This window comes from Sebastes fasciatus, chromosome 8 (genome assembly GCF_043250625.1).
Source record: "Sebastes fasciatus isolate fSebFas1 chromosome 8, fSebFas1.pri, whole genome shotgun sequence".
Classification (NCBI taxonomy): domain Eukaryota; kingdom Metazoa; phylum Chordata; class Actinopteri; order Perciformes; family Sebastidae; genus Sebastes; species Sebastes fasciatus.
Genome location: NC_133802.1, coordinates 35,153,708 through 35,170,627, shown reverse-complemented (window position 1 = coordinate 35,170,627; position 16,920 = coordinate 35,153,708). Strand labels below are relative to the sequence as shown.

At 44.6% G+C, this 16,920-nt stretch overlaps 1 protein-coding gene across 3 annotated transcripts in view; it reads left to right on the top strand.

Annotated features, from left to right (window-relative positions):
* Nucleotides 1-16,920, top strand: part of lama5 (laminin, alpha 5) — a 113,332-nt gene that overhangs the window by 38,720 nt on the left and 57,692 nt on the right. For all 3 annotated transcript variants that reach the window (XM_074642653.1, XM_074642654.1, XM_074642652.1), the window contains exons 3-6: nt 4,677-4,794; nt 7,409-7,527; nt 8,377-8,547; nt 9,314-9,411. In XM_074642653.1, the coding sequence (XP_074498754.1) occupies nt 4,677-4,794; nt 7,409-7,527; nt 8,377-8,547; nt 9,314-9,411 (506 nt within the window). The remainder of the gene's footprint in view (nt 1-4,676; nt 4,795-7,408; nt 7,528-8,376; nt 8,548-9,313; nt 9,412-16,920) is intronic.

Here is a 16,920-nt window from a genome sequence, read left to right as displayed (position 1 = left end):
TAATATGAGACTGATAAAGTTCTTGGAGTGTGAATGGTTGGACAGATGGAGATGGATGGATGAGTCTGTCAAAGGAGAAAAGATGGCATGTCTCCCTCCTCCTCCATCCCTCCATCCCTCCATCCCTCCATCCCTCCATCCTCCTCCTCTCATTCATCATCAGTCTGAAACACACACTTGAGGCATTCCTCAGTGACGGAGTAGTGCTAGTTTTAGCAGGTTCTCTGTGTGTTTCTGTGCCGTTGCGTGTTTGTTGTCATCACCTGTGACGGAGCTGCCTGTCAGAAGCAGGAAGTGTGGAGAGATCAACAGGCTGAACTCACTGATGGATGAATGTTGAACCTGTTCTAACAACAAACACAAGTTGGTCGGCTGCTTTTTACATCCAAAGGATTTAAACTACAATTAGATTTTTCTGCCAAATTTGCCCAGATGTTGTTCCTGGAGCGAGACCTTCCATGTGGACAGAACGCACGTGTAAAATCTGTTACATCTTAAAGGATCTATGTGTAATATATTGTCAGTAATAAGTCATAAAATGACCATGATATGTCATCAGAGATGAAGGAAATACTGGCTTCTCCGACAACAATGCTACAGCCAGTCTGCCGGTGTGATCCCGTCCAACGCTCATCTCATCAACGCCCCGATCCCACGTATGAAACAAACTGGTGCACAGACACTAACAGCCTTCTGCAGCCGTGGAAGAACCAACTGGATCAACAGAGATGACGTTAACGTTAGATTCTATTCTTAGATTCATTTATAGGAGAGTGGATAGTGTAGAAAGGGGGAGAGAGAGAGAGGGGGTGACATGCGGAAAGGGCCACAGGTTGGATTCGAACCCTGGCCTGTCGCGTTTAGGACACAGCCTAATGGGCACCTGCTCTACCAACTGAGCTATCGGGCTGCCCAGCGGGCTCAGTTTTAAAGCTACAGTAGAGATACTGGTATCATATGAAATCAAAAAAACTAAGGAACACATTGGTCCTGTGTCATGCTAGCTCGTCAGGAAGAGCACTAAATAATACTCCAGATAGATATAACAAGGAAAAACTGGCGTGGCCCTTTCAAGGGGTCCTTTGAAAATGTGTTCTGTGGGTATCCACAAGTCTCCCCTTTACAGACGTAGCTAACGTTCTCAGATGCAGTGACACAGAATGGAGCATTTCTTTGAAACGAAGAAGTCGTTTTGGTGACAAACCTGCACCAGTAAAAGCTCAAAGCGTGTGGTGAGGAAATATGACCCTGAATAGATTCATAGTGGCAAGCAGTGATGGGTGATGGGTCAGTACAGCGGACGCTATCCCAATATCTCATTTATTTGGGAAGGTGGTCCTCGGAAATGTTTTAACAATCAGAAGTGGGCCTCGAGTTACAAAAGGTTGAGAAGCCCTGCTTTAAAACTGTTACATCAGGACTGTTATGTGCACACAGTAACAGTAACAGTAACAGTAACACAAAAACTACTTTCAAGGCTGCACAAAAGCATTCAGAGTCACTGAAAGGAGACACATAAAATAGGAACAGTTTTCTCTGTGAAGGGCAAAAGACGTCTTGGCAGAAATGTCCCACCTGCCTTCAGTCTCTCTTCAGTCCCTCTTCAGTCTCTCTTCAGTCTCTCTTCAGTCTCTCTTCAGTCCCTCTTCAGTCTCTCTTCAGTCTCTCTTCAGTCCCTCTTCAGTCTCTCTTCAGTCTCTCTTCAGTCTCTCTTCAGTCCCTCTTCAGTCTCTCTTCAGTCCCTCTTCAGTCTCTCTTCAGTCCCTCTTCAGTCTCTCTTCAGTCCCTCTTCAGTCTCTCTTCAGTCTCTCTTCAGTCTCTCTTCAGTCCCTCTTCAGTCTCTCTTCAGTCCCTCTTCAGTCTCTCTTCAGTCCCTCTTCAGTCTCTCTTCAGTCTCTCTTCAGTCCCTCTTCAGTCCCTCTTCAGTCCCTCTTCAGTCTCTCTTCAGTCCCTCTTCAGTCTCTCTTCAGTCCCTCTTCAGTCTCTCTTCAGTCCCTCTTCAGTCCCTCTTCAGTCTCTCTTCAGTCTCTCTTCAGTCTCTCTTCAGTCTCTCTTCAGTCCCTCTTCAGTCTCTCTTCAGTCCCTCTTCAGTCTCTCTTCAGTCTCTCTTCAGTCTCTCTTCAGTCTCTCTTCAGTCTCTCTTCAGTCCCTCTTCAGTCTCTCTTCAGTCCCTCTTCAGTCTCTCTTCAGTCTCTCTTCAGTCTCTCTTCAGTCTCTCTTCAGTCTCTCTTCAGTCCCTCTTCAGTCTCTCTTCAGTCCCTCTTCAGTCTCTCTTCAGTCTCTCTTCAGTCTCTCTTCAGTCCCTCTTCAGTCTCTCTTCAGTCTCTCTTCAGTCTCTCTTCAGTCTCTCAATGAGTGTCCTGAAAACACTTTCATAACAGTGAAAGTGTCCGTTTGCAATTTGAGAGCCATAATACAGATAAAAAAGTTACCTCATGGTTAAGATGCGTATCAGTTCCAGCTAGAGACATTTGTTGCATGTCCTACCTCCTCTCTCTCTCTCTCTCTCTCTCTCTCTCTCTCTCTCTCTCTCTCTCTCTCTCTCTCTCTCTCTCTCTCTCTCTCTGTCTCTCCCCCCACGTTTCCTGTCCATCTCTTCAGCCGTCACCTGTCAAATTAAAAGCCTCCCAAAAAACAAGCTAATTTTCCGTAAATCCCTGGTGATGTAAAAGCTTTGCTTCAGAACAGCCGGCTTCCTCCCGACGGGTCAAACGTCACGCTGTCATGTCAAACATCTCAGTGGATGGAGCGTGTCCTGACCTGCAGTCGGTGCTGAGAGAAGCCAAACTCTTCTGTACCTTTGTGATCCAACACTTTAAATCTAATCTCATTTTGAAGTATGTTTTGGGGGGAGCACATTTTCATCCCTTTTATTCAAGATTTGACAGGAAATGAGAGGAAAGAGATGGTGAACGAGATGTCAGACTCCAACCAGAGAGGTTTCACTTCATGGTCTTCAATCTCAAACTGACAACTGAGAAGAACAGCTGTGATCAGTTTCACCCTCATTTATTCAAGTTGAAAGAAAGAAAGTAGAAGAGTGACGATCTCCCACACAAAGTGAGGTGATTGTGATTAGTTATAATATTATTATTATAATATTATTATGTGCGTCATGGTGTTATTTCAGTGTTTCAACTGGGGAGCGAATTCCAGGTCTGACGGACTAAACCGTCCAGCTGAACGTCTCCGTTCCCTCCAGAGCCGTCTGACCAGCTTCAGGGCCTTCGGAGGAAATGAACGAGGGATGACAACAGGAGAAAGAGAAAGAGGAGCATCTGGTGCTCGTTACTGACGGAAATCAGCGTTCTGATAATAACTCGTAACCGAACATGTAACACGACGTCACGGATCAGACGGCCTGTGGTTTGTTCTGACGAGACGTCTCTCAGGAGGGGAATCAGAAATAAACATTAGTTCATTCATTCATACTCTAGGTCTCTAGTCTGATCCATCCATCCTCTGAATGCTCTAGGTCTCTAGTCTGATCCATCCATCCTCTGAATGCTCTAGGTCTCTAGTCTGATCCATCCATCCTCTGAATGCTCTAGGTCTCTAGTCTGATCCATCCATCCTCTGAATGCTCTAGGTCTCTAGTCTGATCCATCCATCCTCTGAATGCTCTAGGTCTCTAGTCTGATCCATCCATCCTCTGAATGCTCTAGGTCTCTAGTCTGATCCATCCATCCTCTGAATGCTCTAGGTCTCTAGTCTGATCCATCCATCCTCTGAATGCTCTAGGTCTCTAGTCTGATCCATCCATCCTCTGAATGCTCTAGGTCTCTAGTCTGATCCATCCATCCTCTGAATGCTCTAGGTCTCTAGTCTGATCCATCCATCCTCTGAATGCTCTAGGTCTCTAGTCTGATCCATCCATCCTCTGAATGCTCTAGGTCTCTAGTTTGATCCATCCATCCTCTGAATGCTCTAGGTCTCTAGTTTGATCCATCCATCCTCTGAATGCTCTAGGTCTCTAGTTTGATCCCTCCATCCTCTGAATGCTCTAGGTCTCTAGTTTGATCCCTCCATCCTCTGAATGCTCTAGGTCTCTAGTCTGATCCATCCATCCTCTGAATGCTCTAGGTCTCTAGTCTGATCCATCCATCCTCTGAATGCTCTAGGTCTCTAGTCTGATCCATCCATCCTCTGAATGCTCTAGGTCTCTAGTTTGATCCATCCATCCTCTGAATGCTCTAGGTCTCTAGTTTGATCCCTCCATCCTCTGAATGCTCTAGGTCTCTAGTTTGATCCCTCCATCCTCTGAATGCTCTAGGTCTCTAGTTTGTGTCTGTAAAGTTTCATGAGGCTGTGATTATCCTAGAGGTCACCACAGGTCATTTTATACAGTGAGGTCAATGAAATGTCTCCTATGGGGACTAACATCATCACACATGAATCCAGTTGGGCTCATTGGATCCACCAGAGTCTCAGCTTTACAGTGAGACACAATTTATGTGATTCAACACTGTTTAGGGACCACAGTAGTATAAAAACTGCATGTGATTATCATAAAGTGGGCATGTCTGTAAAGAGGAGACTTGTGGGTACCCAGAGAACCCATTTACATTCACACATCTGGAGGTCAGAGGTCAAGGAAACCCTCTAGAAACCCTCCCCGACCAGCTAGAATATGTGATTAATGAACGTCTTCTTCTTCTTCTTCTGTGTCTCTGCAGCTCTTCCATGTGGCCTACGTGTTGATTAAGTTCGCCAACTCTCCCCGTCCGGACCTTTGGGTTCTGGAGAGATCCACCGACCACGGGCAGACCTACCTCCCCTGGCAGTACTTCGCCTGTGAGTAGAAAACACACCTACAAATCCACATGTGTAGACTCCAGATGTTTGGGACCCAAACCGAGTCAGATTCCATCAGCATCACTTCATGCTTTCCTAACCTCCCCCAGGGTTCGCCTCTAATTCTCCCTCTAATCTCACAGCTAAACGGCAGCCCCCGAGGGCAGGCGGCTGATTGGCTGGTGGGTTTGTTGGTCAGGTTGGAGGAGGGGGGGTTATGACATCATAGAGCTGGCAGCTGATTGGCTGTGGCAGCTGTCAGTCCAGGTGGGCTGCAGGGGAATTCCAGACACGTCTGCCAGCAGGTCGCAGCTTGATGTTCACCTGAGTAGAGAAAGAGGCAGAGGTGTGTGTGTGTGTGTGTGTGTGTAAAGGGGGGGGGGGCATTAATTAGCATAATTGAAAGCAGCTCCAGGTGTTCAAGATGGCAGAGAAATAATATCTTGATGAATGTCTTTGACCTGCACTTCTTTAAGGTGAAGTCGGCACGACGCCCGACGTGTCATTTCCCGCCGCGTCTCAATCAAAACACCAACAGAAGATGTAGTTGGGTGATGTGGTGAAGCAGCGCGGGATCATGGGAGTCGATGTCTTCATGTCAGACTATCGGACTGTCCTTAGTGCGCCCCGACCGCGTCGTCCTCACCTCAGGGCGGGGCTCGGCCCACGTAAAAGGCGCCAGGGGAGCACAGTATCGGACCCGATACCCGATACTGGTATCGGTGCATCCCTAACCACAGCATACAGTTCAATGACATTCTACTCCTATTTCATTTCTATGTAATTTCTATTTCTTGTCGTTTTTTTACATTTGAATGCGGAAAAGTTCCATATTATAACTTTAATCTGGCAGCTTGTTCTCAGATATCTGTTAAATACATTACTGCCTGCGTTCCTACTGTATATACCAGTTTACTCACAGAGACTCACAGGGACTCACTTCCTGTTTGTTTAATGCTGTCAGACCAGATCAAGGAGCCGGAGAGTCGTCGTAGATCTTGAAATTCTCTGTAGTTGAAAGTCCAGCAAGCAAAACTCTGCAGCCCAAAAAGCAGTGGTGACATTGACAGCTGTTCATTGATAGATGATGGATGATTTAAGAGATGATTTATCTCTTTCTCTGCTCTGAAGTCTCCCAGGTAGCCAGATGTTGTTGGCCCAGAAGCTTCCGACATCTGGTTCTTCTGACAAACGATGAGCCGCTGACAGCCGGCCTGAATGAGGCTAATTTGAGCTGATTTTCAGCTCAAGTTTGAACCCCCGAAATCCACCAGATCCTGATAACAGCTTCCTTTAACCCTCAGAATCACATGATGACCGTAGAGCAGACAGGTTAACTCGTCTCCAATCTGAGACTCTGATGTTAACCTGCAGTGTCTCAGAGGGCGGAGGGATACGTGTGTAAACAGAGTAAAGTAGTGTTGTTAAATCTCTATTTGTCAGGTTTAGTTTGAGCTGCTGCAGCTGTCGGCGCTCCGGTTGGACGTGACGTCTCGACATTATAAAATCTTTGTCTTGTTTTCTTTCGCTCTTCTTCTGTGTCGAGGACACATCAGAGATAGAAAGTGAAACTATTCCAGGAATGTGCGCCCGCGTCTTCACGGAGAAACAATGTGACTTAAAACAAACTCAAACTGTCTCACACACTTTCACAGTTTACAGATTCTTCCTGAAGTCAGACGGTTGTTTCTCAGAAGACTCATCGACCAGCTGACGTTTAAATACGACGACATGAAAAGAACTAAGATGAGATAAAACCAACCTTTTACACTTCAGACTGATTTTGAATGAATATTTAGTTGAAGTGCAGAAACAATAAAAAAAGAAAATAACACATAAAATTGCTACTTTATAATATTATGACTTTATTCTCGAACTCTCTGATTTATTTTTTTAGAGCAACGCACGACCGCAGTTTCAGTTACACTGCGCATGTGTTAAACCCCATACCTCTATACCCGTGTCCGCCCCGTGTCCGCCCGTGTCCCAGCCTCCTTCAATAGGCCTTGATTTATAGTGTGACAATAAAAAATACACAATCGGCCTCATAACTTATTTCAAATGAACCGAACAATTCATACACGTCCCGAACCGTGACCAGCGAACCGAACGGTTTGGATTTTTTACCTGAGCCGTTCCATCCCTAGTCTCCTCTGGTTCATTGTTATAAAGTCAGTATGAACAGGAACCGGACCAGAACCTATTTCTCCCCAATGAACCCGACTACAGGAGTGAAAGCTCCCTGAGAGAGTTCAGTGTAGTCAGTGGGAGCTGATGACTCCAGCTGTTGTGAAGCTGAGGTATATTTAAGGGTAAAATACAGACCTCCACCGAGCAGAGACCCTCCTCTAATTATCACTCTGAGACGCATCATTAAAATACCAGCAGACGGTTCAACACCGACTCCTCACTCCTCACTCCTCACTCCTCACTCCTCACTCCTCTCTCCTCTCTCCTCACTCCTCACTCCTCACATCTAACATGAGGGGACGTTCACACGTTAGCAAACATGTGGTTGAGACTGATGACACGCTTTTCTCTTCTCCCCCCCACCCCCTTCTCTGTTATCTGTTTGTGTGTGTGCGTGTGCGTGTGCGTGCGTGTGTGTGTGTAGCCTCCAAGAGAGACTGCATTGAGCGTTTTGGCCAGAACACCATCGAGAGGATCAACAACGATGACGACATCGTCTGCACCACCGAATACTCTCGTATCGTCCCGCTGGAGAACGGAGAGGTGAGTCTGTGTTTGAAAGACGTTTAATGTCTTCAGTTCACGAGAGCTGGAACAAGGAGTTCATCTATGATTATCTGATCCATATGAAACATTGACCCCCCCGCTCTCTCCTCAGCTGCGTCACCGTCACCGACACCGTCACCGACACCGTCACCGTCACCGACACCGTCACCGACACCGTCACCGCCACCGACACCGACACCGTCACCGTCACCGACACCGTCACCGTCACCGTCACCGACACCGACACCGTCACCGTCACCGTCACCGACACCGTCACCGACACCGTCACCGTCACCGTCACCGTCACCGACACCGTCACCGCCACCGACACCGACACCGTCACCGACACCGTCACCGTCACCGTCACCGACACCGTCACCGTCACCGTCACCGCCACCGACACCGACACCGTCACCGACACTGTCACCGTCACCGTCACCGCCACCGACACCGACACCGTCACCGACACCGTCACCGTCACCGTCACCGACACCGTCACCGTCACTGACACCGGGCTGCTCTGAGATTCATTTATTTCTCTTAACGGGACTTTTCTCCTGAAAGTTGCGCTCCCCGTCGTTCGGACCTGTTAGAGGCCCACAAACCTCCGGTATCGGCTGCTTTCCGTTAATTTCCCTCCAGCAGGAGGAGACGGTGAAGAAGAGTGAGAGAGATACCTCGGCGTGTTGTCGGTGCCGTGATATCATATTGTGATTCGGTTGATATCGTCCCTCTGCCGTCTGCAGGATGTTCCCAGGCTGTATAATGTTTCTAAGTTCAGCTGATAACCAGCCTGTCTCTCTCTCTGTCTCTCTCTCTGTCTGTCTCTCTGTCCTCCTCTCCCAGATCGTGGTGTCCTTGGTGAACGGTCGGCCCGGTGCCATGAACTTCTCCTACTCCCCGGTACTGAGGGACTTCACCAAGGCCACCAACATCCGTCTCCGCTTCCTGAGGACCAACACGCTGCTGGGACACCTGATGGGCAAGGCGCTGCGTGACCCCACCGTCACCCGCAGGGTGAGACGACGATGCAACCGATCAGGACGGATTTGTGACCGACGGAAAGAGAATAAAACGTCCTCGTGAATATGAATATAACTTTTATTGACAGATTGTAGCTCCAAACTTGCAGCTCAACTCATCAGACGGTCCCTTGGTGGGTCTAGTAGAGATAAATCCATTAACTGACTCTTGAAAGATGAGTCTATTCTTTCCAAAATAGATATAAAAGTTATTTTCAGTGGAGCTGTATGAGGTACTTCTTCACAGTCAGTGTGTTACTACAGTAGATGGAGTTTAGAGAAACAGACAGGAGTAGCAGCATGGGAGTAAAGCAACGTACTGCCGAGGTTAGACAAATAAAAACATCGATATCACTTAAAGTGTACGCTATATTTAGAATATTTTCACTGCTTTACCTCGCCGTCAGACGGCCCTTTCTGTTATCTATGCTCTCTTCAAAGCCACCAGACTCCACTGACAAAAGCAGTTATTTGACCTCTCAGAACACGGGGGTTGCTGGTCTATCACTGCCTCCATCGGGTTAGTTAGTTTGTGTTATTGTGTGACTCTGGTATTTTAAAGGGTTAGTTCGGATTCATCAAAGTCACACAATAACACAAACTAACTAACTGATGGAGGCAGCGGTGGACCAGCAACCCCCGTGTTCTGAGAGGTCAAATTAAACTGGAGAACATCGTCAACCCTGCCTTTAAATAAAACACGATGCATGACAACATACTGATGATAATAACTCATGTTGTGTCTTGTTTTTATTTTGCAGTATTACTACAGTATCAAAGACATCAGCATCGGAGGACGCTGTGTGTGTAACGGACACGCTGAGGCCTGCAACGCCCAGGAGCCCAACGACCCCTACAAGTAAGATACCCGACCTTCAAAGGATCAATGAATATCACACACACACACACACACACACACACACACACACACACAGGATCAGACTGCTCTGTCGTGACTCACAGACTTGTGGTAAACCAACATTGTTTTGACTGGATTTTGTCGTGTGTGTGTGTGTGTGTGTGTGTGCGTGCGTGCGTGTGTGTGAGAGGAAATCTTGGTACACATCAGGTTATAAAAGTGATTTATGTTATTACGATGACTCAGACGCGTCTACCTGCTCCAACACACACACACGTATATATACACATGTTTAACACACTCAACGCTGCAGAATGCACATTACAGGATTCCTATCCCCGAGCTCTGGCTCTGATCTGAAGCTGCTTTTTAATTATCGTTGGCTGTGGTTTCGTTCTGAGCCGACGCCGTCTGTCTTCATGAGGACGACATACCGGCTCACCTTTAATGCAAATAAGATGTGAGAGAAGTGAAGAAGCACTTTGAAACACTAACATCTGTAACATCTTTCAAATAAATAAATGTCTTTAGCGAACAGAGATTTGACCGAGAGTCATTTTCAAATCTTCAGGAACAAGTTTTAAATCAGTTTTTTATTCCATTAGCGTCGAATCTCAGGCAGAAAACTGAGTCAAGTCCGAACAAATGAAGACTCAAGAACCAACCTGACGGCTGAAATTAATTAAAATATCTCATCATCTGTCGGACAGGAAATTTCACACGTCTTTTTTTATGTTTCCGTCACTCAACAGTTTCCTAGCAAATAGAAAAAATGAAAAAGTCTCAGACTGATTCATTTAGGAAATAATCAGAAGAATGAGGCGCCCTCTATAGGCGGAGTCTTGACCGCCGCCGTCCGGGTTCGTACCCGACCTGCGTCCCTTTGCTGTGTGTCTCCTTTCCTCTCTACCCTCTGAGCAAAGACACGTCCAAAAGACGTCAACTTAAAGTCTTTGTCGACCGTCCAAAAGACATCCACTGAGAAGCCAGAATGTTTTTACAATGTTCACTATTGACGTCTTTTCAACGTCAGTTACAGACATCCAGAGGACGGCTTCATACGGTTCAGAATGAACGTTTTTATGACGTCTTTCTTGAACTAATTCAGACGTCTCCACCGCTAAACATGGTATTTGTTCATTCCATATGTTGCTCAGTGGCTCGACTTCCGCCTGGAAACGTACCCCGATCCAAAAGGGGTCCTAGTCAGACGTCCAGATATTGAACCTGTTTTTCACGTCCATGGAAAACCTGTTCCTCAGTCTGCTGGTGTGAGTCCTCCTGGGGGTCCTGTATCTTCTACCAGAGGACAGGACGGAGAACAGGCTGATGTGGAGAATAAGACAGTTTATTAATTTGATTTAATCACAGAGGAAGAGAAGATGTTCATAGACAGGGAGAGGAGCGATGAGCAGCCAGGAAGTGACACAGAAGGATGATGTGAAGCGGTAGAGAGAGCGAGGTTGTTCTCAGCGTTGTTCATGCCGTTTGATGGGAGAGAAACATCTGGAGGAGGAGGAGGAGAGGAAGACGGATCTTCTGATTACAACTTCCATACGAAGAAACTTCCTGTCCTTTATTTAGTTTTTATTGTTGAAGCGGAGCAACAAGACGGAGCTCGTTCTAATGCATGTGGAGATTTATACAATAAGCTGTTATTACTGTCAAATCCACCATGAGTCATATACTGTATACACACACACACACACACACACACACGCATACACACACACACACACACACACACGCATACACACACACACACACACAAAGACAAGAACAATCACATATCCGCCTGTAAATGTTAGTTCTCTGTCTCTATTATACGCCACCAGTTTCTCTCTCTACACATTAACACACACACACACACACACACACACACACACACACACCTGTAGAGACTTGTTGAAGGTATTTGGAGAGACGGTCTCCTGTAAATCCGGTGATGAAGCTCTTTCCTTGTTGATGCACATCAGTGATTTGGGAATTTGGGAGGAAAGGAGGGATTTTTAGAGGGAGACGGGGGTTGGGGGGGGGGGTCAGATATTTTGATGCACAGTGGAGGCGATTATATATCTGCTTCATCTGAGTCTCTGTGGAGGTAGAAGGAAGTTACCGCTTTTATTGTGGTAGTCTGAGTAACGTGACGTCATATCCGTTCCGTATCCGTCAACCAAAACAAACCTCAGAGAGTCTAAAACGTTGGAGGGTCAGCGTGGATACGACCTGACGCCGTTGCTCTCGTCTACGTGGTCAAATGGGCCGACGCTACGACTGTAGAGCACCGATATACTGACATTTGTGTTCTCTGCATTGAAACGGCCCCGATGGAGCTGACCATGGATGGATAAAGAGAACGGAGCTGACGGGAGAGCTAGAGACCACCTTGGAGAAGTTACAGGAAGTAGACACGTGGCACTACGTCCGCTTTTCAAAATAAGGCGTTAACAAAGGGAACTGTAGATACTAAATACATCTATGGAAATCAGACTGATGGATTATATTCACCAGAAGTATAAAACATTACATGTCCCTTATAAATTAAAAATAAAATCCCACTAATCTGTGAGGGAAATGTCTTTATTCTTTGATTTCTGGGTTGCTGGATAATAAATGTAATCAATAATTCCTGACAATGATCCTGATCTATTTGACTTCAGGACATCTCTGACTACATACATGCTGAAGATCAAACATTTTGACTGGATTCATTTAGAGATATTACAAAGTAAAAGTCCCTAGAAGTGTCTGATTCATCTGGTTCCCTTCATGGTCTAGAGGTCAACAAGTTAACAACAATCACTATAAATTGCATATCGAATCTCAATTTACCCCCCCCAGTACTGGGATAGTATTAAATCAGGAGATAGGTGAATCATCAGTCACATTAGGGAGCAGAAATAAACATATTCATTTACATCATCAGCTCTTTTGTGTGTGTTTCTTGTCTCGGTTTTTAAATCCTGTCTGATCTGCTGTTAGACTGGAAGCAGAGAGACTGCAGGAACTCTCCTGAAGTCATATCTGTGATCTGTTGGACGCTGAGCAGAGCAGCGTTCAGCCTCAGACATTCTGTCAGGTGTGTGTTTAAACTAAAGCTCACCCTCGTGTCCTCTGCGTGTCCTCTGCGTGTCCTCTGCGTGTCCTCTGCGTGTCTGCGGCTGTTTGATGGCTGTTTGTAATATCTCGCCGGGGCCCCGATAGTTACTGTAAGAAGACGTGTTTCACGTATCTGCTTCACACGCAGCAGACCTTCTGCAGAAGGACTTCATAAAAAAAACTTGCTTTTGTCCACATATTTATATTTCCTCTCCTTTCTTTACGAGCTCTTTAAACGTTTAAACCAGCCTGTATACATCCCGTGGACAGTTTACATGAAGTTTGATAAATGAGAATATTCCAGGCTTTTGTCCACATGTCGAAACAAATTGTAAGAAGACGCCGGTGGAATCTGCGTCTTCCAAAACACAATTATGTGTAATTCAAGCTGATGTCTAAAATACACTGAGGTGTTTTAATGGCTCTAATTTTAAACTTCCATACAGTACGAGAGCTTTAATGTCTCTCTGGCAGCCGAGGTGTATGTTAACCACACAGAGTGTGTTTATGCTGTCATGATAATGTACGGTAGTTTAACAGAGCGTCTGATGAACAACCTAAATACACAGTTCTGGCTTCACTCCCTTCATATTACAGGGATTAGAGGGATTTCAGGAGATTATGGTAATAAAACACATTGATACTCATCTCCTGAGAATCAGGAATCATTAGAATCCACTGAAGCTGTGTTTCCTGTTTCAGCCTGTAAGGTAACGTACAGCAGCTCCTCCTCACAGTCAATGAGTGTTTATATCATAGATGGCATGTTAGTAATGTAGACTAGAGGGTTAACTGAACATGTGGCCAGAGGTTTTACTTTTACTCTTTCAGTCTCTATACAGATATCTGGGCTTTGAGTATCGGCCGATACTGATCCAATACCTGTGTTTGATTAGTATTCTTTGAATACTAATCAAATAGTAGGGAGACATCAGGCTGGACTTAACCCTCTGAGAGCCACAGTAGAGCTGTTGTAGTCTTCTTTAGGGGGTCCAGGGGGTCTTTAGGGGGAGATAGCAGGTCAACAGTAGATGTCACATAGTCTGATCCATCCATCCTCTGAATGCTCTAGGTCTCTAGTCTGATCCATCCATCCTCTGAAAGCTCTAGGTCTCTAGTCTGATCCATCCATCCTCTGAATGCTCTAGGTCTCTAGTCTGATCCATCCATCCTCTGAATGCTCTAGGACTCTAGTTTGATCCATCCATCCTCTGAATGCTCTAGGTCTCTAGTCTGATCCATCCATCCTCTGAATGCTCTAGGTCTCTAGCTTGATCCATCCATCCTCTGAATGCTCTAGGTCTCTAGTCTGATCCATCCATCCTCTGAATGCTCTAGGTCTCTAGTTTGATCCATCCATCCTCTGAATGCTCTAGGTCTCTAGTCTGATCCATCCATCCTCTGAATGCTCTAGGTCTCTAGTCTGATCCATCCATCCTCTGAATGCTCTAGGACTCTAGTTTGATCCATCCATCCTCTGAATGCTCTAGGTCTCTAGTCTGATCCATCCATCCTCTGAATGCTCTAGGTCTCTAGTCTGATCCATCCATCCTCTGAATGCTCTAGGTCTCTAGTCTGATCCATCCATCCTCTGAATGCTCTAGGTCTCTAGTTTGATCCATCCATCCTCTGAATGCTCTAGGTCTCTAGTCTGATCCATCCATCCTCTGAATGCTCTAGGTCTCTAGTCTGATCCATCCATCCTCTGAATGCTCTAGGTCTCTAGTCTGATCCATCCATCCTCTGAATGCTCTAGGTCTCTAGTCTGATCCATCCATCCTCTGAATGCTCTAGGTCTCTAGTTTGATCCATCCATCCTCTGAATGCTCTAGGTCTCTAGTCTGATCCATCCATCCTCTGAATGCTCTAGGTCTCTAGTTTGATCCATCCATCCTCTGAATGCTCTAGGTCTCTAGTCTGATCCACCCATCCTCTGAATGCTCTAGGTCTCTAGTCTGATCCATCCATCCTCTGAGTGCTCTAGGTCTCTAGTTTGATCCATCCGTCCTCTGAATGCTCTAGGTCTCTAGTCTGATCCATCCATCCTCTGAATGCTCTAGGTCTCTAGTTTGATCCATCCATCCTCTGAATGCTCTAGGTCTCTAGTCTGATCCATCCATCCTCTGAATGCTCTAGGTCTCTAGTTTGATCCATCCATCCTCTGAATGCTCTAGGTCTCTAGTCTGATCCATCCATCCTCTGAATGCTCTAGGTCTCTAGTTTGTGTCTGTAAAGTTTCATGAGGCTGTGATTATCCTAGAGGTCACTACAGGTCATTTTATACAGTGAGGTCAATGAAATGTCTCCTATGGGGACTAACATCATCACACATGAATCCAGTTGGGCTCATTGGATCCACCAGAGTCTCAGCTTTACAGTGAGACACAATTTATGTGATTCAACACTGTTTAGGGACCCCAGGATGCAGAAATATTTGGTGTATATATGGTATATGGATGTGTTTGGTGTATATATGATGTATGGATGTGTTTGGTGTATATATGGTATATGGATGTATTTGGTGTATATATGATGTATGGATGTGTTTGGTGTATATATGGTATATGGATGTATTTGGTGTATATATGGTATATGGATGTGTTTGGTGTATATATGGTATATGGATGTATTTGGTGTATATATGGTGTATGGATGTGTTTGGTGTATATATGGTATATGGATGTGTTTGGTGTATATATGGTGTATGGATGTATTTGGTGTATATATGGTGTATGGATGTGTTTGGTGTATATATGGTGTATGGATGTATTTGGTGTATATATGGTATATGGATGTGTTTGGTGTATATATGGTGTATGGATGTATTTGGTGTATATATGATGTATGGATGTGTTTGGTGTATATGGTGTATGGATGTATTTGGTGTATATATGGTGTATGGATGTATTTGGTGTATATATGGTGTATGGATGTGTTTGGTGTATATATGGTGTATGGATGTATTTGGTGTATATATGGTATATGGATGTGTTTGGTGTATATATGGTGTATGGATGTATTTGGTGTATATATGATGTATGGATGTGTTTGGTGTATATGGTGTATGGATGTATTTGGTGTATATATGGTGTATGGATGTATTTGGTGTATATATGGTGTATGGATGTATTTGGTGTATATATGGTGTATGGATGTATTTGGTGTATGGATGTGTTTGGTGTATGGATGTGTTTGGTGTATATATGATGTATGGATGTGTTTGGTGTATATATGGTATATGGATGTGTTTGGTGTATATATGGTGTATGGATGTATTTGGTGTATATATGGTGTATGGATGTATTTGGTGTATATATGGTGTATGGATGTGTTTGGTGTATATATGGTGTATGGATGTATTTGGTGTATATATGGTGTATGGATGTATTTGGTGTATATATGGTGTATGGATGTATTTGGTGTATATATGGTGTATGGATGTATTTGGTGTATGGATGTGTTTGGTGTATATATGATGTATGGATGTGTTTGGTGTATATATGGTGTATGGATGTATTTGGTGTATATATGGTGTATGGATGTGTTTGGTGTATATATGGTATATGGATGTGTTTGGTGTATATGGTGTATGGATGTATTTGGTGTATATATGGTATATGGATGTGTTTGGTGTATATGGTGTATGGATGTATTTGGTGTATATATGGTGTATGGATGTATTTGGTGTATATATGGTGTATGGATGTATTTGGTGTATGGATGTGTTTGGTGTATATATGATGTATGGATGTGTTTGGTGTATATATGGTGTATGGATGTGTTTGGTGTATATATGGTATATGGATGTGTTTGGTGTATATATGGTATATGGATGTGTTTGGTGTATATATGATGTATGGATGTGTTTGGTGTATATATGGTGTATGGATGTGTTTGGTGTATATATGGTATATGGATGTGTTTGGTGTATATGGTGTATGGATGTGTTTGGTGTATATATGGTGTATGGATGTATTTGGTGTATATATGGTGTATGGATGTGTTTGGTGTATATATGATGTATGGATGTGTTTGGTGTATATATGGTGTATGGATGTATTTGGTGTATATATGGTGTATGGATGTGTTTGGTGTATATATGGTGTATGGATGTGTTTGGTGTATATATGGTGTATGGATGTGTTTGGTGTATATGGTGTATGGATGTGTTTGGTGTATATATGGTGTATGGATGTATTTGGTGTATATATGGTGTATGGATGTGTTTGGTGTATATATGGTGTATGGATGTGTTTGGTGTATATATGGTGTATGGATGTGTTTGGTGTATATATGGTGTATGGATGTGTTTGGTGTATATATGGTGTATGGATGTGTTTGGTGTATATATGGTGTATGGATGTGTTTGGTGTATATATGGTGTATGGATGTATTTGGTGTATATATGGT